General features: G+C 37.2%; 1 protein-coding gene and 1 long non-coding RNA gene across 13 annotated transcripts in view; one reads left to right on the top strand and one right to left on the bottom strand.

The window, feature by feature from the left end:
- Positions 1-19,361, top strand: part of LOC128891842 (ankyrin repeat and fibronectin type-III domain-containing protein 1) — a 201,110-nt gene extending 181,749 nt beyond the window's left edge. For 11 of the 12 annotated variants that reach the window (XM_054151698.1, XM_054151697.1, XM_054151699.1 and 8 more), the window contains 8 exons: positions 1,817-1,920; positions 8,615-8,875; positions 10,831-11,133; positions 11,879-12,318; positions 12,444-12,823; positions 13,427-14,033; positions 14,118-14,912; positions 17,118-19,361. In XM_054151698.1, coding sequence (XP_054007673.1) covers positions 1,817-1,920; positions 8,615-8,875; positions 10,831-11,133; positions 11,879-12,318; positions 12,444-12,823; positions 13,427-14,033; positions 14,118-14,912; positions 17,118-17,453 — 3,226 coding nt within the window. In that variant the 3' untranslated portion in view covers positions 17,454-19,361. Of the gene's footprint in view, positions 1-1,816; positions 1,921-8,614; positions 8,876-10,830; positions 11,134-11,878; positions 12,319-12,443; positions 12,824-13,426; positions 14,034-14,117; positions 14,913-16,252; positions 16,332-17,117 lie in introns of all 12 variants that reach the window. The other variant, XR_008460929.1, reaches the window with a different exon arrangement.
- Positions 19,362-21,364: 2,003 nt separating this feature from the next.
- LOC128891891 (uncharacterized) overlaps positions 21,365-22,625 on the bottom strand; it is a 2,768-nt gene continuing 1,507 nt past the window's right edge. Inside the window, exon 2 of the long non-coding RNA XR_008460948.1 lies at positions 21,365-22,566. This is a non-coding gene — a long non-coding RNA (uncharacterized LOC128891891). The remainder of the gene's footprint in view (positions 22,567-22,625) is intronic.

Here is a 22,625-nt window from a genome sequence, read left to right on the forward strand (position 1 = left end):
TCCCAGAGTTATTATTGATAATAATAGGAAGAACCCCTAAAAATTTCTTGCAAAATAATTACTTGCAAAATAATTTTTGTTTATGGAACATTTGTATAAAATAATAAATAAGTTCATACTTGAGACATTTAAAATAATATTAGAAAAATGTATTAAGGAAATAGCTTCATATTTACTGGAGTGATATATAAAGAAGTAATTAAGATAAAAACTTGAAAGTTTTAGAGCTTGTCCCTGTTACTATAAGTAATAACCACCAAATTTCAAATCATTTCATCAATTTTTATCAAAATTATAAAAAAAACGTAAACGATTGAAAACAATCCATGTATTCCCATTGAAACTTTTCGAAGGTTTGGGGCACGTGTTAATATTGAAATTAAGAGTTCAAATTTTACAGAAATATTTTCTTATTTATTTACTACAAGGATATACGATACATAATATAGGGTTCAGTTTAAAAATTTGAACTTGAACTTCGGAAAACTCTTCTAAATCTATCTCAAGCTCAAATAATTATCTAAAACATTTTATATTTTTAATCGTTCAGAAAGTAATTGCTGTATACTACGAGTACTACAAAGTATTATAAATACAAATCATAATTGTACGTTCGCAATTTCAAATAGAACTTTGCAAAAGTTAAACGTTCATCGCGAATAGAAGCGTCCATCCGAACGGTTGTCCACCTAGGCGTCGAGAAAAAAATTCGTTCGAAGTTTCTATCGAAGCAATTTCGCCGGACAAATTACGCGCTTTTGATCTCTAGAAACGACGTCCAGGGAAGCTAACTGGAACTGCGTCTCGGCAGATCACATTCGAGATCAAAGTAGGCGAGTGTATCGATGGCATCAAACATCGACTCGATTTCGGATCTCACTGAATCGTCGTTCGCGGCGCAATCGTTGCACGTGCATCCTATTCGTCGCTGAATGTTCATTCGCTGCAGCGATAATCCGTTTATCCACTTCTCTCTTTGTCCCGGTTTACTAATGGCAGCTCGCAAAAGCGCGTTTATCCGAGGTTGAAATTGGCGTGATTACCGCACGGAAATGAGCGCAATCGTTTGTTTTCCGACCAGGAGACCCGCGGTGTCGTCTAGAATTTTCTTTGCCGTGGACGACAAGTGCGACACGATTTAGAGGATTTCAGTAAATAGATGGATAGCTGGAGAACAAAGTTGGGAATAATTCGTTACAGTTTTCATTGGGTGTTCTGGTATGGACGACGGAAAAGTAATCGATTTTCGAGAATTGTTTGCGTTGAAATGATAAGGAATATTGAAACAAGACTTTCCCATGGCATTAAGGGCGTTTAGGAGATATATTAAAGTAGTCAGTATTTATTAAAAAATTCTAGATTATTTTAACTTGTTTGCCGAGGTCTCTAAACAAATTTGGAGTCGTTCTACGAAGCCGTTCGAAAGTTAGAACAATTTCTATGTATAACAAATTTACGTGTAGTTAAATGAAAAACATGCTATCACATTAATACAAGTACAGAAACAGTATTTAAAAAATAGCAAGAATAATCTATAAATTCATAAATTAATAGATTGAGTAGATTAGTTGATTGATGATACTTATTTTATTTGAAATGTGCTTCGTGTACTGTTTAACAAAAGCTTCTATACTTTCGTAAATTTTTTCAAATTTCGAAAAATCCTTTTGCAAGACATTTTTAAACGATCTAATGCTTCTAAAAATACAATTTTGTAAAAATCAATTCTTTCAAAGTTCAAAATGAAAATACTCCCTTAAATTGCACGATTAATTGTTTTCTGTAACTAATGCCCGTCTGATTTTAAATCTTTCAGTGTAAACAGCGACGGTTTGTCAGCTCTGGATGTCGCGGTCCTCAGCAACAATAGGCCTCTTGCAAAAATGCTGGTCGCTTTCGGCGCACAGGAAGGTAACCAATGTAAGTATTCAGAAAGCTACTGAACACGTATCTAAAATACGTGAAATTCATGCTTATATCTATTGAGCATTACAAAAAGCTTTCCACACTGGGATTTCGAATTTTGTTTTTTAATAACAAATTACGTTTGTCAGCGTAACCGTAGTGGACACTTAAACGACGCCATTCTTCAAATTTAATTAGAATCGTATTTACTTCCATTTAAAATAAAAAATGGTGTGTATAGATATATCCCATACCAGTTGTATTTTATACAAAAAGAAAGTCCTACAACCCCTTTTGGGAAAGCCTTGATATGTTAATATTTCTACACATATAATTGCTGTACAAATTTAATTAGAATCGTATTTACTTTCATTTAAAATAAAAAATGGTGTGTATAGATATATCCCATACCAGTTGTATTTTATACAAAAAGAAAGTCCTACAACCCCTTTTGGGAAAGCCTTGATATATTAATATTTGTACACATATAATGCTCAATATGCATATGCGTGATCAATATGCAATAAACGTGAATGTTACATATATGTGTAACGTTTCTCACCCTGATGTGGCTCTTCTTAGGTAATAAGTAGTAGCAACTAGTCAAAATTAATTTTTCATAATTGTTCATAACTGTTTATGATTTGTTTTCTCGTGAATTTGCTTCTACAAGGAATAATTATATGCTTCACTACAGGGTGCGGCCGAATAACATGTATTTTAGTTTTCCTTTTTTTTTATTTTCTTAGTCAAATAACAATCATTGCTAAACAGAAAAATCAAAGAACGAGGAAGTTGCCTATTGTATCGTTTATCTACTGATTGTAATGAGTCCACAGATATTATTCGAATATTGCAATTCTGGTTCTGAAAAGTATGCTCCTACTTATTCATACAGAATTCAGACCTTTACGTCAATTATTGCGTATCTCTTTTATTTAGAACAGCCCATGCCAGGGTAGAAAATATAATATATTTAGTGAATGCTCAACAGCCGCAAGCATGTATTTTATATTCAGCGCAAGCATTCGCGAATTCAATTGCAAATTGAATTTTGTTTGGAACCCAGAAAATTGTCACGCAGTGAAATAACGACGAAGAACGAAATAAAAGAACAGAATTTGATCTTAGAGTTCGCAACAAAATACAATCCCACTGACTGTTCCAGTTTTGTCGCATGACAACAGGAATCACCGAAAACTAGATTTTCTGTTTGTTTTGAACAGGTTTCACCTGCAGAGACTTTCAATCTGTTTTTCCTTCTTATTTTACAGTCACCTGGTTCAATCAAGTTTTCGTGAATACTCAGAAAATATTTGTCGGTTTGTAACAATGGTTCACACGTTCCGGTGACAAGCTTTGACGCGAGACAACACGTTCTTTTTTTTCTCTCCTGTTCGCGACCATCGTTTTGCCAAACAATAGCCACGCAAATTTGTCGCGTGCAGAAAGTCTGCAAAATGCGCAGAGGAAACGTTTAACTCGACAAATGGTCCCGAACAACGGCAAATTTTTTATTGCTTTTGTCACCCAGTGGACCAAACATTCAAAATGCTACCAAAAAAACAAAAAAAAAAAAGAAATATAAGAAAAAATTCTGAAAGTTAAGTGTATTCGACTACAACGTACTTGAAAGTCTTCTTTACTTTTCTGTTTTCTAGTAACAGGTCAAGAATTTGATATCAATTTTTCAAAATTGAACACGAGGAACCTGAAATGGATGACTTGTATACTATACAAGCTATTAAATTTGCATGAACGTTAATACATGAGAGTTTTGGAAACTGCAGATCATGAATCTGATATTTCACTTTCAAAATATAAGCTGGCGAATTCAATGTGACCAACTAGTATACGGTGAAGTTATTAAAAGTTATAGCCGGATAAGGGGGTCAAAAGTGGACCCTGGGCCATTCAATGTCAGTAAAAATATCAAGTACCCGAATATATTACACCTTTGCGCACGAAAAGTTAGAAAATATCGATTTATAATTTTGTTGTATGTGATACTCCTCTACAAAAAATCTGAACAAATTATATATTGATAACGACAATAAGCTATTAAAACTGTCACAATATGAACATGGTCGTCTGAAAAAATTAAGGTAATACTATAAACAAATATCGATTTTTGATTTTTCCAACATCGTTCCACTACTTCCAAAAATCCGAAAAAATTATAGATTAATAATCATAACAAAACGCTAACAGTGTGAAAATATAAACGTCGTCATTTCATAATTTCCATTAAGAAGAATTATTTTTAAACTTCTCTATATAGACACTGCCAGACAAAACAGCTGAGTTTAAATCAGATAAAAGAAACTTTTGAGACAACTTAATACATTGAATTTCATGAATATCTGAAAACTATCTTTAGTTTCAGCCTGTGTTAGAGGATTCTGCCTTACTGTGCGTTGCAGAATAAATTGCTGCGACGATGTTACAGTGTGGAATTTTCAATAAATTTCGCGGGGAAAAATCGCGTCGAAATTTAAAGTGTAAGCAATGCCACAGGATCAATTCGCTCGCATTTCAGTCTCATTCTGCGTGATTTTTCTGTAACAATTGGACGAGGTTTGGTAGATGGAAAAACGCTGGGATGAGGACGGGAGAGGGGAAAGGGAAAATAGTCGAACGGGTTGGGATTCCAATTAGGATTCCGCAGCGTGTAATAAAAATGCCGTCGAGCTTTATTGCGCTTCGACCACGGGCGCGGCAAAAATAAAGCGAGAAAAGTAAAAATAAAAAAACCGAATCTCGCGTTTCGTTTAGTCTTCGTTCACTCCTGTCACTTTTACCCTTTGACATCGGTACCTATACTCTGTACGATATGAATATTATATTGGGGTGACGATCTTTAGCAGTTTAATATCATTCTGCTTTTAAAACTTGGGAGCAGAAGTTTTAGTCGTCTTAGATTTATCTCGTCTTAGATTTAATCTCGTCTCGCCCGCATCACTGTCTATGTCTATTGAAGAAATTTGTCTAAATTAGGTGATAGGCTTGATGGTTGCAAATCAATTTTTCGTTATAAATACGTACATGTGTAAAGTTCATCTATGTGCATATTCATAATGAAACATTTATTTGAAAACATCAAATGTCACATGTAATATAACAATAGTACGTTAGTATGACATTATCATATTACATTATTTCTAATAAATAACTTTTTATTAAACTACGACTTTGTTAGATAAACTGTTTGCTACGTGTTTATTTATATCACATTTTTAAGAAATATACTGTTGACAAGATGAAATGATTCTCAGTTATTATTCAGTTTATTAGTTTTTGTACCGTATCACGAAGTATGTTCTTTTTTATACTTAAGTAAGCTTTATTGTATATCCATGTATTAAATGGATTATTATTGTAGAGAACGCTAACAGACATTGTTAATTAAATATCTTAAGTTATGCTTGTATTAGATACATAAAATACGTAGCAATACAATGTCGAATTATTTATTTAATTTTGAAATATCTTTAAACCTGTTTCTTTTAGAAACACAAAAAGTAGGCACACAATGCACCAAGTATTATCATAATATTTTTACTTTTGAAGATGGCCTAAAAAATCGAATTCAAAGATAAACAAAAATTTGCTTGTACTAGACTGAGGTTTCCTATTTATTAGTTTTACTCGCAAACCATTTCTCAATTATGTACTTATGAACGTAACGTACAATTTAAGAAAAAATATTGATTATTTACCGACTAACGAGGCTTCGAATATTTATCATGCTAGCAATTAATGAACGCAGCGTACCGAGGATGATTTGTCCAACGGTAGTTCGATGAGAGTGATTGGAAATTTTGAGTCGATGCAACGTCGATCGTCGATGCTCGTGTCCATGCTGTAACGAAACGCAACTGCGATAATTTCGCAACCGATGCAATTAGAATTACTATCCTTGCCGCGAGACGAAGCTTTTAAGCTCGTGGATATGGTATATTAAGCGCCCGGAATGTAATCTCCTCATTAAATTCTCAACGAAAATTTTATCCGATTATTCGAAACTACAAGTGTCGGTTTCGTTAATCAATTTCTGACTATGTTCGTTAGATTTGAAGGTAGATGATTTAACGGGCATACAAAAGTAACTTTTAGGTATTAAAATGTTTAATTACGATAGACAAATTACTGCTCGCGCGTTTAATAGTAATTTTCCGCCGTGATTTTGCACTTAACAAATTTTATGTACGTACTTGCGAGAGTTAAATTCTCCACACGTTTCTGGAGACTTTAACGATTTAACGATGCTCGTAACAGTCATGATTTATGTTGGCGTTGAAGTCTCTTGAAATAAAAGTATGATTTTTGTCGAAACTGGGAATAAATACTGTTTAACGCGAAATTAAAAATTCTTTTTCTTCCTCGGCTTGGAAAATAGTGTTCCCCTTTGTTTCTTGTTAATTAAGACACAGTATAATTAGTTTAATCATCCTCATTATAATATAATTATGGATAATGACTTTAAGCTTGTAAAATTTTAATGTTCAAGCTGTAAGAATTTTTATTAAAGTAATTCCGATTTGTTTGAAGTCTGATATTTATTTGCAAGTTAATGGTAGAATAAATTATTTTAATAGCGTTTTCGACTATTTCTCATCAGTTATTATTAGTTGCAAGAGGTATAAAATAATACTTAAAATAACAAGATGAAAAGCATCGTTAGCTGGCAGTTACTCGTTTACAATTGAATATTTATAATCGATAATGGATTTTCGGCTTTTTGATTTTTACGTGTCTGTAAAAAAGTTCATTCGGCCTTCGCAGTCAACAAGTTACAACGATTTATATTTTAAAATCGAATTGAATTTCGGGAAAGGGGTCTTTTAAGTATTCAATTTTCATTTTTGAAACTAAACGTCGAACGAATAAACTGTAAATATCATAAAATTTCGTTTCGTCATTCATTAATCAATCCAATTTAATTTCTATTTAACATTCTAATTTTTCTATGAACGCTTTCTAACGTATTCGATTGGTTTAAGTAATGATAGTAGTAGAAAACACTTCCGTGCCATTGGAAGTATTTAACAACGTAACTTCAATCGAGGCAATTATCTACAGTAAGATTCGTTATAACGAGGCATAATCAAGTGAAATCAAGAAAATTCGAAGTCAATTTACTCGAAAACAAAGCCTCGCACGAAGAATTTTTATTCTATATTTTCGAGTTATTTTTTCATGTATAATCGCTCCCTTTTCGCTTGCACCACCAGTTACCGAACATCTTGTATATACATTGGCTTTCTTTGGTCAACCAAGCTATTTGAGCCTACTTCTCGATGGCATATAAGCGGTATACGCTCTTCGCAATCAACAGGTTAATAATATTATGTAATATTCCAAGAGAGACTTCTGTACGGCATCGATAACGTGCTAATGTTTTAGCACCCACGGAAGCATGTGGAAAGTTGTAAATTGATCCGTGAGGAAATTATACGGCTCGATTGAAAGTGGAAATCGATATCTGCCGTGGACAGAATTGTGGCGGAACGATTGCGGTGTAACCAGCCGTCCCGGATGCAATTCGCCGGTGAATTTTGCATTCATAAACATAGGATCGACTGAATCGGTCCAATTAACTGAGAGAGGATCCCTGTCGAGGATTTTTCCGCGATTCTCCGTTCTCCTCACAAGCCATGCTGATTTGTATGACACGATTGGACCGACTACATGTATTCTTCGCGAATGTTCCGTTCTGTATTAAATCGACCCTTGCTTTCATAACATTTGCTACGTGAAAGTTCGCTCGTCTCTGAATGATTATATTGCTACGTAACAAGCCCACATTCTGGCAGTTTAAAAACAATTCCTGTCGTTGGCGATAATAAATTCTAGCAAATACCTTTTAAAACTAGGTACTAGGTGGCAAATATTTATTATTTAATCATTTCTTCAAATAATTTGCTGTTTTGTTTCGTGCCATTCTCGCGACTGCACGCAACCCCCTTTAACCCATTTTCACCTGTATGTAGACCAGGCCTGGCCAACTCAAATGGGCCGCACTTTAGGTAAACATATAGGTTAAAAAAATAACATTAACGTTATGTTAAAAATATAATACATGTACAAAATACCGCTCGATGTCATTGTTCCACTCTCCTCTATTACTAAGAGCAAAAATGTGAGGATCGTTTCTTTATTCATTTATTACGTAACTGTATTCAAATTACAAATGAACGTTACTGATGGTTGCCTGTTGAAACCGATTCATTAACGCTCTTTCGAACGGTGTGCTTAGTTTTAGATTTGCACTGTAATTTGGCGGAGTTATGGCCGTTTAAAGAGTGTCGAGTCGCAAACGCATAAAAAATATTAAAAGTGAAAATTCTCGAGAATAAGGCGACACAAAGAAAATGTCCAAGAGTAATTTTTTGTTGGAAATTTGTTGTAGAATTGACAGCCTGCGTATGTCCGAACTTATACGTAGACACCCTGTAGAACTGGAGTTCGTATTATAGCAATGGCACATGCGAATTTTCATTCATTCGATATTTTTGTATACATATACAACGAGAAACAGAAGTTTCGATAGAAACTCAAAATCACCAGGCGAGCTGCGTGTTGGCCAAGACTGATTTAGACTCTAACCCGTTTTTGGACCGCTTCCTCTACGTTTATATTAATTACTAAGATCATTATTATTAACAATAATACATTTTTACTACGAATTTGGTCCTTATTCGCACAGTCAAATCTCCGGAATCCTTGGGTAGCCATTTGGCCTCGTTGCTGTCGGAAGCGGAGCACAGGGTCCAGGAACTTGGCGGAAGTACTTCCGGTAGCGCCGGGACCACCCTTTTAGAGCCACCGAGCAGCCATAGATCGAGTTTTTCGTCGCAGCACAACAATCTCACGGGATGCGGCGGTAGCACTGAAGACAAGCAACTGGCTTTGTGGGAAAGGAGAGCGAGAGCTCTCAGGAAAATGTTGCTCGGGTTTGATCAAGCGAGTGAGTATTCCGGAAGCATCGATATCTCAACGTCGAGATTCAACATAGTTCAGATGAATAAACTTCGTACAGTCGAGTACCCGTTACAAGCCTGGTCTAGGCCCTAGACTCTAGGGGACGTAGGAGGAATTTTGTTCAGAATTTCAGCGTCACCACTACCGCGCAGTTACTTTTGTCGCCCGACTACCTCTCGTAAGCTTGTTCATTTTTTCCTTCATTTCAAACGTTATATTTACATTTAGTATCGATTCAATTATTTGCCGCAAAGTATATACTGTAATCTTCCTGTATTATTTTGTGTTCTTCTTTCTATTGTTAATTAACCCTTTGCACTCGAGAGGTGATTCTCAGTCACCATTTGGTTTCACGCAGTAAATCTACAATACCTAATGTTTCTTTCAGAATTTTTATTAAAGTAACTCCAATTTGTTTGAAGTCTGATATTTATTTGCAAGTTAATGGTAGAATAAATTATTTCAATAGTGTTTTCGACTATTTCTTATCAATTATTATTAGTTGCAAGAGGTATAAAATAATACTTAAAATAGCAAGATGAAAAGCATCGTTAGCTGGCAGTTACTCGTTTGCAATTGAATATTTATAATCGGTAATGGATTTTCGGCTTTTTGATTTTTACGTGTAATTACGTTTAATTTCTTTGGAGCTCAAAGTGTCGATAAAATGATCGTCGGCGAGGTAAAGGTGACTTTATTCTCAAATCTAGATAGCTTAGGTATCGGTAGATACCAGAAAAAAAGGCCTCGAGTGCAAAGGGTTAATAATAACAGTAATAATATATTTTATCTTCGTGCATACTCGTATAGATTACTTGGAATTTGCTTTCAACGTCTTCTCGTTAAGTTGCATTTTACATTTTGCAAGTTACATTTTATTTAACAAATCATAATTGCTTTCCTGTATGTACTTAGTTTATAATTTTGACAGTTTTAACGCATTGTACGGGGTAGCCTGGCACAAAACGTAAAAGAGTGATTAAGTGGGGGAAGTCGTTTCGACTCAGCAACTGCTGATTGAGGGGAAGAGGCTTATTAGGGCCAGGCTTATGACGGGCATTCGACTGTAATATCATAATCAAAAAATGTTTAGGATAAATAAATCCTCATTCTCAGTTATCGAATAAAAATTTAAACAGTCGAAGTTGATGTTTCAAGCAAAGTTGCCAGCCTGGTTCAAGGATCACTATAATTATAGTGTTCCACATAAATCTGTTTTGATATTGAGTGATTGTTGTCATCCTAAAATGGTCTATTAGACAGGAACACTTGACAATTGCAAAAAAGGCTAGCAAATGATTGCACCGTCAATTTTTTTCGTCGTTTATTTCATTTCTATATGTCACTTACTTCGAGAATTTTTTATAAAATAATATAATAATTTAGAAAGTATTGAAATATCCAAAACTAAGCTTCTAATTATCTTCCGACCGCCGTCAGAGCTCTCATCAGGTACATACAAAAGTATTTAACCTGAATGTGTGTTAATCTTTTACTATAACTCCCGACAAACCTTCTATACTCTTCATAAATTTATAAGAACTTTTTATATTAATTCATGATACCACATAATGCCCAGTAAACTCACACAATCTTCTCGTTTAACCCTTTGAGTGCCAAGGAGCGATATATCGGTCCTCCGTACGCTTGCGAAAAGGGCCAAGAACTCGTTGAAAAGTCAATTTCGCTTTACGAAAATAACACCAATATCAAAACGTTCGTGTTCAAATATTGGATGGTAGGTAAATTTAGTTTATTTTGATATTTAAGAGTATTCACAGCATTACAGATATTAAGAGCATGTACATTTTTGTTTACAATCATGAATCTTTGCTTAAAATTGTCTGGCATTTCTCGGATATGTATAAATATTTCCTGTGGCACTCAAAGGGTTAATACGGTAACTTAATTTACGTTTAATTAACGTCCTCTTCTTGTCAGGACCACCAGACATACCGTTCCTGGTCGCAGTCGACGTTACGGGGACGAATTCTGTGACAGTGAGATTCCAGGAGCCAGATTCTCACGACTCGCCCATCTGCACGAAGTTCAAAGTCCAGTGGAGCGTCAAAGAGGACTTCTCCGTGATCTGCGGGGATAGAGAAGTTCTAGACATGAAGCAGAGGGAGTGCAGAATCGACGATCTGATCCAAGGACAGAAATACCACTTTCGAGCTGCTGCTGGAAATCTGAAGGGCTACAGCAGGTTCAGGAGCTCGACACCTGCTCACGTCACACCCAGCAGTACGGTTATCGTAGAATATTATTAGAAAATATTAGATCTTTTTGTTATATTTGAATCGATAGAAGATTTATATGCCGAATAAAGTTAACAGAATTGATGTTCGGAATAGAAGTCCATCATGAATGAAAATCAAACTATTAGAATGATATATAAACTGTGGTAATATAATCTAGATACTTAGATCTTCTTATTACTTTTTTCCCCTAAAATTTAAATAACAGTCCTTAAGTCGTGCTCAATCTAACATTACATTCTAAAGAATACACGCCCTACATAGTTCAATTGTTTTTTGTCTGATTTGATCGTTTCTTATGTTTAACAAAGCAAACCGTTATGATTCTGTTACGAACAGAAATATCTAATTATTTCTTTAATTCTTGAACTCTGATTTCAATCAAACCTCGATCTCCTGAGTCGATTATTGCGGCATGTATTTTTCTATGTGTAATCCGAACGGTTGATCTAAAACGTTTTTTTATTAATATTCATTTAGTAAAAAATTATTTGTTGATAGGTTGATACAGAGATTGCACAAATTACTAACTAATGTACATCTTTATTCCTAAGAGATCGATATAATCATAAATTTGAACGAACTAAAACTGTTTCTTTTAATTTTATCATTTGTATTTCAAGAAGAATTAAGTTTGGAGTTCGTAGCATCCATAGGCTAAGTAGTCGTGTCGAATTAAATTCACTGCTGGACCCCTGAAATTTGAAGTGTCCTTCAAATCATCGTTCCAGGTTGGAGGGACATCGATGGCAGGTTGCCAAGGTTTGCTGGCCGATTGGAGCAACTGAATACTCTGTTCACCGATATAAGGCGACCAGAGTACACTCAAGAAACACCAGCGGTGCAGAGACGCAATCACAGGAAGAAAACTACGATAAAACAGCTGTTCACGGCTACGAGTAAATTCCAAAAGAATCTGAGGCGGGGCGTCTTTCTTGCCTGTCTGCTCTATCACGAGGATAAGGTGCTCGTGACAAACGAGGATTTCCTACCGGTGATCGAAGTCGATGAGACTTACCCAAGCTGTATTTACAACGACTTCCATTGGCTCATGAAAGTGGCCTGCACTTGGGACGACGTCAAGACACTTCGTCAAGACATGGAGAAAAGTCATAGCAGCTCTACGAATCACTTCAGGATAAAGCTGCTGCAGGCTGCTGCACAAATGCAGGTTTGTCTTTTTATTGCGAAAATAAACTTTCCATCGTTCAGATTTATCTTTCTACTATTCTTGAATAGCTTGTCGTGCAACCTCGCGCGTCAATCGAATAATTCCCAAAACGATGTTGATTACAGGCAGCACTGTGCATACAAGACCTGGGGCAATTATACCATAAACCGGTCAGAGACATCCAAGGGACCCTAGTTTTCTCTACGGTGAATTACATTAAATCTCCAAAATTGATCTCGGTATTGAACAGCAGATGGTTGCCACTCAGTAAAGTCACGAAGAAGGTCATAACCCACGAGGACAGCAACGTGGCGGACATCTTAATAGCCAGCATACAAGAACAAATGACCTATCATCAAGTCAGCAGTATTAAACTGTCAAAGGGATTGTATCTTGGCTACCTGAAGATGCAGAGTAGCGTAGATCTCATCCAGGTTGTGGTACCCGCGAAAGCACCCAATGTCTTACCTCATTGCAAGATTCGTGACAATCCGCACGTTTCCGCGTAAGTGCCGTCTTATAAGACAATGAGTTTCATAATTTTATGTTTATTTAATAATATAGATTTTTACCGATTACTAAGATCCTTGTACTAATTGTATGCATTGGTAATTGCGCTAGTTTTTCGTTAAACTTCAAATAAATTATTTATGTATTAGAATATTATCCCGTCACACATATTGAATGATTATAATAAAAATAAAAAATTGTACTTCTATTTATTTACAGTAGAATCTTTACAAAATTTTGTTGTAAACTACATTCCTTGTAAAAATTCTAGTTTCTTTTGAAAGGTTTCTTTGCTGTCTTTCCTGAGTGATAAAATTCCTAACATATACAGGGTGTTTCTTAACTGCTTATATCTCGATAACGAAGTCACAGTTTCCAAGTTAAAAGGCGCATACATATTAAGAAACACTCTATATAATAATAATTGTAGATAATATTTTCTCAAATTAATCAGTCTATACTTTCCGTCGGAACGCAAAGAGCGACTAACCAAAATCTCATTTAGATTGGAAAGAATTAGTAGGAATAATAGGGACATATTTTACATGTCAAAAATACTGCTCGATGAGTTGATTTCTTAAAATTCATTTGATTGCAGCGAAGAGTGGGATTATCTGAAAAGGATAACTCGTATCCACGCATCGGACACTTCAGTGAAGGACTCTGAAGAAAAAGAGAACGTAACGAACGAGTCGCAAGGTACCGAGCAACAAAAGCTATTCGTGGATCTGGTTGCTGCCACCGCGAGACGATTGTTCAATTATATGGAAATCAATCCTGAAGATTCTCTGTGCCATCGACTCTACGACGCTGAAGTTATTGATCTGACCCACGACGTGTCCTTCGTGATCGCCGTACCTCCAGCAGAAACCGCCTGCTGCGTACCTGGGACCAGAGAAATCCTTCTACAGAGGGGCGATCTTCTGTCGTTACCTATCCAAGTATTCGAGATGGTACACTTAAACACGTACCAAAAAGACGTAATCAATAGATACTCGAGGTTAAGCTGCATCCTGGAACTGGATACAGCCCAAGCTCAACACAGCCACAGGGAAGCCTTCAGCTCTCTGGAGTTGAGCGTGGCGAAGGACAAGTTGGCCAGGTTACAGGATCTTCAGTCGCAAGTGAACACCGTCTGGAAAGGCGCTAGATGGCTAATAGACGTGATCACGTTCGCAAGGGACCGTGGATCTTCGCAGCAAACCGTAAGTTGAGTCCATCGGATTTTAACCGTATATTTCCTATGCTCGTTGCTTGAATTTAAAGTACTTTGCGAATTATAATTACAGAGTACGTCGCAGGCGGTTGGAATTTCAATGAAGCACTTGCTTAGTCTCGACAGGAACAAAAGCAACAGTAACAGTAACAGTTTGAAAAGGAGTTTACTGCAGTTGCCGCCACGCGATCCGAAACTCGTCAAGTCCAGTCCAGGTCGAGGCAGTTGGCCAGGACCCAACGTGGCCAACTCCTCCTCGAATCTGCTCACGACAGAGTTCAGCAAAAGTGAGCAACAGTTGCCCAGCGGCCAGTACATTCGCAAAGGCAGCAACACCTCTAACGTGTCGACCGGCTCGGTGCCTCAAAAGTCCTCTATACCGATAAGCAGCACCAGCAATCTTAGCAACGCGACGAGCGCCAGCAGTACAAACCATCTGGTACCGTTGCAGAACACGAGGCTACCACCCTCCAAGTCCGAGGACACTCTGATCTTAGCAAAATATAAACAAAGTCCCCGAAATAGGTCAGCAACGATCACGTCTGCCTCGGCCAGTAGCAGTCCATTGCTCAGTATGAAGCCCATCATTTACGGCGGATCGCTTTTAAGCGTCTCGACAGCCATGACGAACACGACGAGTTTGCTCAGCGTCAGTAACACCAATTCCGACAGTTTGCACTCCCTGAGCAGCGACGAATACTCGACACCCAACTCGACAGTCTGTTTAAAATCTGGCCACACCAAAGGGAAATCCTCCAAACCCACCGCTAGCGTCGCTGCAATGGCGACCGGAGCACTGGAGAACCAGATGGAAGAAGAAAAAGACGAAGCAACGATGATGCCAGCACCGCCGCCTGGCATACTTCAGGTAATTTCTGTCGATATTCTCAAACGTTAATCATAGCTGAATATTTAGGCTAGAAGTAATATATTAGGTGTATCTATAAATAATGTCGTTTTTTGATACCTTACAAAATGTTACTTTTTGAAGGAGTTAATACAGCCTTAATCTACAATACAATCTTTCATTCGGCAAACTTTCTATTCCTCTTTGTAAAATGTGGGTGATTCGAAATAAAATATTCTTCAAGTGCAATATTAGTAGTTGTCGTAGCAGGAAACCTTTCTGCTACTGAGAATATGTATCATAGGTCTGAAAAGTTGGCAATGCAACGGTGCAACATTAGGGAAATACGGTAGCTGAGAAAGTACTTTCTAACTCGATTCATTGTGAATGGCTCTTCAAGGTCTTGTCATCTTTATCATGCCGCAGAACAATACATTCACAATTAATCAATCTTGGAGTTTTTTTAAGTCAAAGTCATATTTAGTTCATAAAACTGAGTCGAATAATATTCAGTACTAATGATTTCATTAGGATTCGCAATCTCTACAACGAATAATTCCTGTAAAATCTCACCATATCGGTAATTACACTTTTTTAGAGTGAAGACCTGGTTTTGAAATGGGCAAGGGTAGTTATCCTGGTCGACCAAACTGAATGTAACTGAACAAAAGTAAAAGAAGTTGATAAAACTAAACGAAACTCAACAGCAATTTGTTATATTAACCATTGTTTTCTCATATATGGATTACTTTCTAGAATCCATTTATCTTTTCCCTACTCAACCTAGATAAAAGTGGACCGCAGATGATTACACATTCGCCTGAGCTAACCTACGCCATTTTTACCTTCCATTCTTGTAGGGTTTACCTAATCTTTTTCAAAATTTAACCATAAGCACAGTAAATATTAGTATATCTAACTTGGTTATATAAATAGATAACAATATTTTTAAAATTTGGAAGAAAACGACATTCCATTAGGTACCCTTAATATAATGAATTTTTTAACGAGGCGAGACTAATAGAAACACAAGTTAGTGACTCCCAAGGTTGGTCTGTTGCATTGCATAGGTTGAAAATAATACAATGAAACATATAGTAATTATTTTAAGAGGTATAAAGTGAGATTGACCAAAATTTCGAATTTTCTATTTATGTACATCTTCGTTGTCAAATAAATATATCCCATACCGATCTTGAGACTCATTGCGACGCAAACTGCCTCGATCGCTTTATATTGAATGAGAGTTCGTTCCATATTTTCCAAGCTTTCTTAGGGTAACGCATTTGTTTGAATTCTGACCGCAAAGCTTGTTATCTTCCAGAATGATCCGTTAAGTTTAAATATGTTTTTCCTTATAGGGAACACAAGTCTAACCCGATTGTAGTTAAAAACAGCTCACTTGGTCTTCTAGTGCAGACCGATGTAGCAGACACACGAGTAAGCCGCTAAACCGCTACGTTTCAGCGCTTGTTCCGCTCAGATACGCTTTCCAAATCATGCTTTTCGTGTATCATCTAGGGCTGAGACTACATGTCACATTGTATCTATCTGAATATTGAAATATTTCAATCGTTCAAATATTTGAAGAACGCATATTCAATATAATTCAAATACTATTGACATACTTTATTCACCGAACAAGAATACGAATGCATGGAATAAAATTGTACTCTTATTTAATATTTAAACAGTAATATTTAAATACTTACAGTATTGTATTTCACCACTATATATTAACTTTGATGTCGTTCCAAATTTATAGAATTTCATTAGAAGACTAATTGCTCATAACAGTTGAAAATTGATCGATTAATTTGTAATTAATCGAAATATGACAGAAAAGCTCGAATATCAAACAATTGTAATAATCCCAGCCCTGGTATAAATCTCTTTGTAGCATGTCAGATCCTAAATTACGCAACTGTTCTTTCAACAAGTTCTTAATCTCAATAACAACAAGTGTTATAGCTCAAACGTTGTACGACCACTTCATCCTAAATTACCCAGTCAATTTGCAAGTGGACTTTCATTGATTTCTTTGTCCGCTACTAACACCCATTAATGTCACTCCTCGTTCACGAGTAACAGCCAGACGCACCGAACAACGCGTTGTCGCTGCCAGCTGAATGTCGCTGCAAACGCTGATTTTCCACCAGAAAATCTCTGTCTGTTTGGCATGACGCATCCCCGACCGCTGCACCTCTAACGAATCCGTCTTTGCAGGTTTACGCGGCCTACGAGACCGGCCTGGCCTCTGGAACCAGCCTGAAATTGCACGTCACGCCGAGGACCACGGCCAGAGAAGTCGTCAATCTGGTTGTGAAGCAGCTGAACATGGCAATGGTCCTGAAGGGCCAAGAGGGCCCCATTTATACGCCCGACGAGCTGCCAAACTTCTGTTTGGTGGCTGTGATAGGCGCGAGAGAACGTTGTCTCAGGGACGACTTTAAGCTCCTCCAGCTGCAGAATCCTTGGAAGAAGGGTAGACTGTACGTGAGACAGAAACAGGACGTCCTCGCAGCCCTCGAGCACAGTAGCAAACATACAGCGTATTTATAGCACAAGTAAAAGAGTAAGAAGGAGGAGATTACATAGAAACGATCTCGTGGATGAGACAAGAAACCCCTGTCCCCGGCGATAGCGCGTAAGAAACTCTGTCTCGTAAATGATTGGCAATAGAAGCCAAAGATCATTTCGTTCGACGCGTTCCGCGTCAAGTGGGCTTTCAGATTCCCACTAGAGCTTCGATAGAGTCGAGTATTCCATATTTCATTTCTTCTGGTTTATTTCCACATGGAATGGAAGGTTGTAGATATTCTCTCGAAGGCATAGACTTGGACGGGCACGGAACGCGTTGGCGTGTATATAAAGCAAACGCTTGCAGTGGCTACACGACGAGTTTTCGGTTCTATGTCGAGGCTCTAAGTAAATTACATGTAATTAGATAGAGGTGTGCAAGAGCGATAGCGTGTCGAGGATTGAGAAATACGACACGATAATTCCCGCTTTCGAGTGACAATTATTACGCCATTTATATGAAGCTGATTTTTATTACGCGTATGTATTTTTATTATCAATCTAACAAATGTGAAGTGACTCGTATTGTTTCGGTCGCGACGTAAAAAATTGGTGTACGCGCAGTCGTGGTTGTGGTTCAGCTCGATACTGATGCTCCGAAACCTTCTCGAAGGACCACCCAATTGATTATGGGAAGACTGATGGTAATCCAGTCGGTACGAACTATAAGGAGTTGTTCTCTTTGAGGCATCGGAAACCATTTTCTCTCTAACGACACGATCGAGATCTTGTTTGATTTCAAAATCGCTCTTTAGGGAAGCCTCGACCCTCTTCCTGCTCCGGCTTCGGTGTCGGACTTCATCGACGTACACATCAACTTTACCACCGGTGCCACTTTTCCTTCTCATCCATCTACCCGCTTCAACCCACTCATCCATAGTGGGTAATTCACTATTTTCATTTTCATTATTTTAATGAAAACACTTATTTTCAATAAATTAAAGTTTAGAATAGCTAAAGAGAAAATCTGTTTTCCTGTAAAACCAGTTTTATCTTTCTGCAAACGATTTCATATACTCGAGGAAGTGAAAACAATTATATTTCATGAAAAACAAAAGAATACACTTTTTTTTTTTTTAAGCGATATAAAGGGAAAGCTTATTAAGTGTTTTTTACCTAATTGACGGGTGAAAATATTCTCCATGCACTCCTTTGTTGCACTCGAAACGTGCAATTCTTGATCTAGATCTTGGTTACGTGCTACACGCTACGCAGTTTCTCTCTTTTTTCCCAAGTAATTTACGAAAACGTATTATTAAAGAACTATTAGTAGTTAAAGCGTTTAAGTTTTTTACTTTCATCCAATTTTCAGCTGACTTCTCAATCATTTTTACGATAAATTCATGTACGTACGATTCATGCATTAAGCGAATATTCTGCTGTGTTAGATCGGATTAAATCTCGGTAAAATTCGAAATTTCAGCTCAAGATATTCCTTGGGAAATCCGCAAAGACGACATATTGACACCAAGGTATTAAGAGGTTTAGCAAGATCATTTTGCTAAACCTCCATAGCGTTTATATTTTATTAGAAAAAAGAAAACCATATTCAAGTAACGGAATCATCCGCCATTTATGTTTATAAACTGCGAGCAATTCTTGTCGGCCTCGAATGCTTTTCCAACTTGGTTTCAAGTAAATCGAAGATTTCAATGTTGTCACTCGATGGCGAGAATTATCTTATTGACGCGACCCGCACATTCCAGCCGAATTTCGATCCGCAACGTTGCCGTTGAGCGAGCAGTTTGCAAAAGAATGGATAATACTCAAGGTATACTGTTATATTTTAAGTACCGATCTCAGTGTCTCGCTCGAGTGTGAATCGAATGCTTGAGAGATCTCATCGTCCGAATTGTATTCGTATCCACGTAATACTTGAACGAATCGCACCTTCTAATATGCACTGTTTTATTAGTTAGTTTCGTTATTAATTGTTAATCGCAATCGACGAGGATTGGTACTCCGAATGGATGAAGAATACAATCTCGAACAAGGTTTTGTTCCGTAGGTGATTGCTTGTAGAATGTGAAACCAATTTGAAACTAAAACATAGTTTGTTGAACGCATTTATTTACTTCTTTTTAAATGTGTCGGCCTCGCGTCCAGGTCTTCTCCGGTAAACGATTGTATAATGTACAATATTACTAAAATAAGCAAAAATTCGGTTGCATCGAGCATCGATGAAGAAACGAGTCACTAAAAAATAGTTTGTCAAAGCAATTTATTTAATTCTCTTTAAATGTTTAGATCTCGCGTTCGCCTTCTTCGATAAATACTTGTATAGTGTATAACAATACAAAGATAAAGAAAAAATCAGTTCAGACAAGCCTCGTTGATAGGCTCAAGAAACGGGCCACTAAAAAATAGTTTGGTAAACGCAGTTGTCTAACTTTCTTTAAGTGTTTTCAACCTTACTTTCAGATCTTCTTCGTTAAACAATTGTGTAATACGTAACATTGATATGCAAAACTGAAGAAAAATTAGTTTCGACGAGCTGCTCTCAGTCGAGCCTCGTCGACAAGCTCGAGAAACGGGCCACAGTTCTCGAAGCGGATTACTCAGCCTAAAAGAGTCTCCGTTCTCGTCGAGGCTCCATTGTCGTGCCGAAATCGAGCAATTCTTTTCCGTTGGACGTCGAGATCGTCCCATTTTCCCCGGAGATCCGTTAGAAGATTGTCGGCTCTTGTTTTGAAGCGAACGAAACGAGTGACAATGAACGAAAGCGTCCTAAATATTAAGCAGTCACACAAGGTGCTTAGGGGATAGAGGATAGCGATTAGGACGAAGTGCGATCGAAAAGCGTGCAGATGTGATCCAGATGAAAGAGGCTTATAGACTGTTGCGTAGAGTAAACGAAAAGAGTATTACTACGATTATTTTTATTCTCGGCGTCGTCGCGTGTTTTTCTTGCGTCCATTATTTACACGCGAGTATTCGGGTATATTTTTGTCACGGGATAGTTCGCTCTCTTTCGCGTTCTCCAAGCTCTCGGTGTCTTTGAAATGTTGCATTTGTACATTTGTATTTTACCAAACGAGAATTGTGTACGTTCGTCCCAACCTTTTTCTTCTCTGTTGAGGAAGGGATATATTTGCGAATTAGAAGGTTCTCAGCGGAGTCCCATGTATTCGAGGACCGAGATCCCGGATCATAAACACCGCCATTGGTGATAAATATGGTGCAGAGCGGATTGTATGATACAACCTGAACGCACGACACCGCTGTACTACGTTTTCAGCAAACAATGCAACTCAACTTGCAGAATGTTTCGAAATTATTACGCGGGTCTACGGTAATTTATGCTATTCGTTAATAATTTTTTTATGCGAGATTCGAGTAAAGAAATTATTTTTGTTCATTGAACACAGATCTTTATTGGCTTTTTATTAAGATCAAATACGTTGCTTTCGAATGAGAACATAATCCCGAGTTTCTTATGTGAAACGTTACTGTACTATGAAAATTGAGAATCTTGCGATGTGTATCATTTTTAACCGACTTCGTTGTGTTTTAAGTTCTTGGTAATAGCGTGAAAGCATGAAAATTTTCTTTTGATTGTGAAAATTGAATCTTCGCTGCTAATGAAATTGAATAAATTTAAAAGAACAGTTGTGTTTTGCATGTGTTGTTACAGAAAACAAGTAGAATACACCGGATGCTTGTATTGTCAACTTCTTTTATTACTTTGAAGAATATCAAATAATAAAAAGGAACGGATAATAAAAGTGTATTTCAATAATCTCTGTAAGTATAACCAATTCGTAATTTGTTAACGATTGTTTCTGTAACAGTACATATCAGAAATATTATATTAAGTTTAACCATAGTGTGTAAATTATAACTTTGAAGACCAAAAGTTTGGTCAAAATGTTGCTTTACATTGCTTTAAATCATTCTAAACATCCCGAAACAGTAATTATCGTTTATTTATTGTGTTTAAGATATCTAAACGAACAAATAATCGATAGCCGTTTTAAAAAAAAAAATGAAAACAATTGCCAGATTTTGGGAGTTTATTCTTAGACCAATGCTTCAAAGGCACACAGTGATGTGCAACGTTGATTAGCGTTAATGTGAAGATCCGTCCTTACAAAATTGAATAGTGGTGTCGTGCATAGGTCACCTAAGTTTAATCAAAAAATATACGATGCGCATATTTTTTTATCGAGAGAGAAAGAAGTGAAGAGATTTCTACTATATTTTACCGAGGTTCATACCGATCCGTGTGCATTCTCGAGTTTTACACGAAGACGTGGTCTGCGTATACAGCAGAAAGGAGAGTAATAGGGAGAGTGTGCAACCGGAATGAGAGAATGCGAGAGCAGAGGAAGATGCGAAGAGAAAATTTAACAAATCGTTAGAAAAATTTATTAGCTCTACCTGAGTGTCTATTGATGTTGAGTGTAAAATAATCACTAGCAGTTTTAAGCGTTACCACGGGAGGAAAACGACGAAATATGCGAGCAGACTAGATATTCCTCCCCGCTACCCCCCAAAAAAAGTAACAGAAATAAATAATGAAAACGGACGAGGAAACGAACTACTTGTAAATATACAAAGAAATCTATGTATGTATAAAATATAAATGAGAATGATCGAAGAACCGGAAGTTAATTATTTTAAATGCTATCGGCGATACCCACCACCGGTGATATCCCTTATTTTTCTGTTTTAGCGCACTTGATCGTACGAGGAATCGCACTTGCATGTTTTGTTTCGTCGACCAGAGATGGCAAGCAGCTCTCGAGGAAAGGAGAAACGAACCCGGACCCTCACGACCGACAGTCCCGCTGACCTACTTCCGACTTGTTTCTCGCCTCATCTCGTCGAGCCACCTACTCCTTATTTATCCCCCACCCGGTACAATTGTGCGCCCCGGTCTTCCGGTTGGTTGCCAAGACGAGATCCGTGGTAATGAAAAACCACGAGGGCATCCACTCTCAGGAAAGATGCCTCTCGGAGGTCAGGCAACTTCCTACTTTCGATTAGGAATCTTGACATTTGCACATCTCGAACAGGGCGCATTCGTCAACCCATCACGGGCCATTGTTCTGTTTATAGAAAATTCGTTTAATAATCGTATACACTCGTTAACCTATCGGTGGTATATTCCACCGTAGAACATCTTTCCAGCTACTTTTGTTATTTTTTTAT

The sequence above is a fragment of the Hylaeus anthracinus genome, unplaced genomic scaffold (genome assembly GCF_026225885.1).
Source record: "Hylaeus anthracinus isolate JK02 unplaced genomic scaffold, UHH_iyHylAnth1.0_haploid 12002, whole genome shotgun sequence".
NCBI lineage: Eukaryota > Metazoa > Arthropoda > Insecta > Hymenoptera > Colletidae > Hylaeus > Hylaeus anthracinus.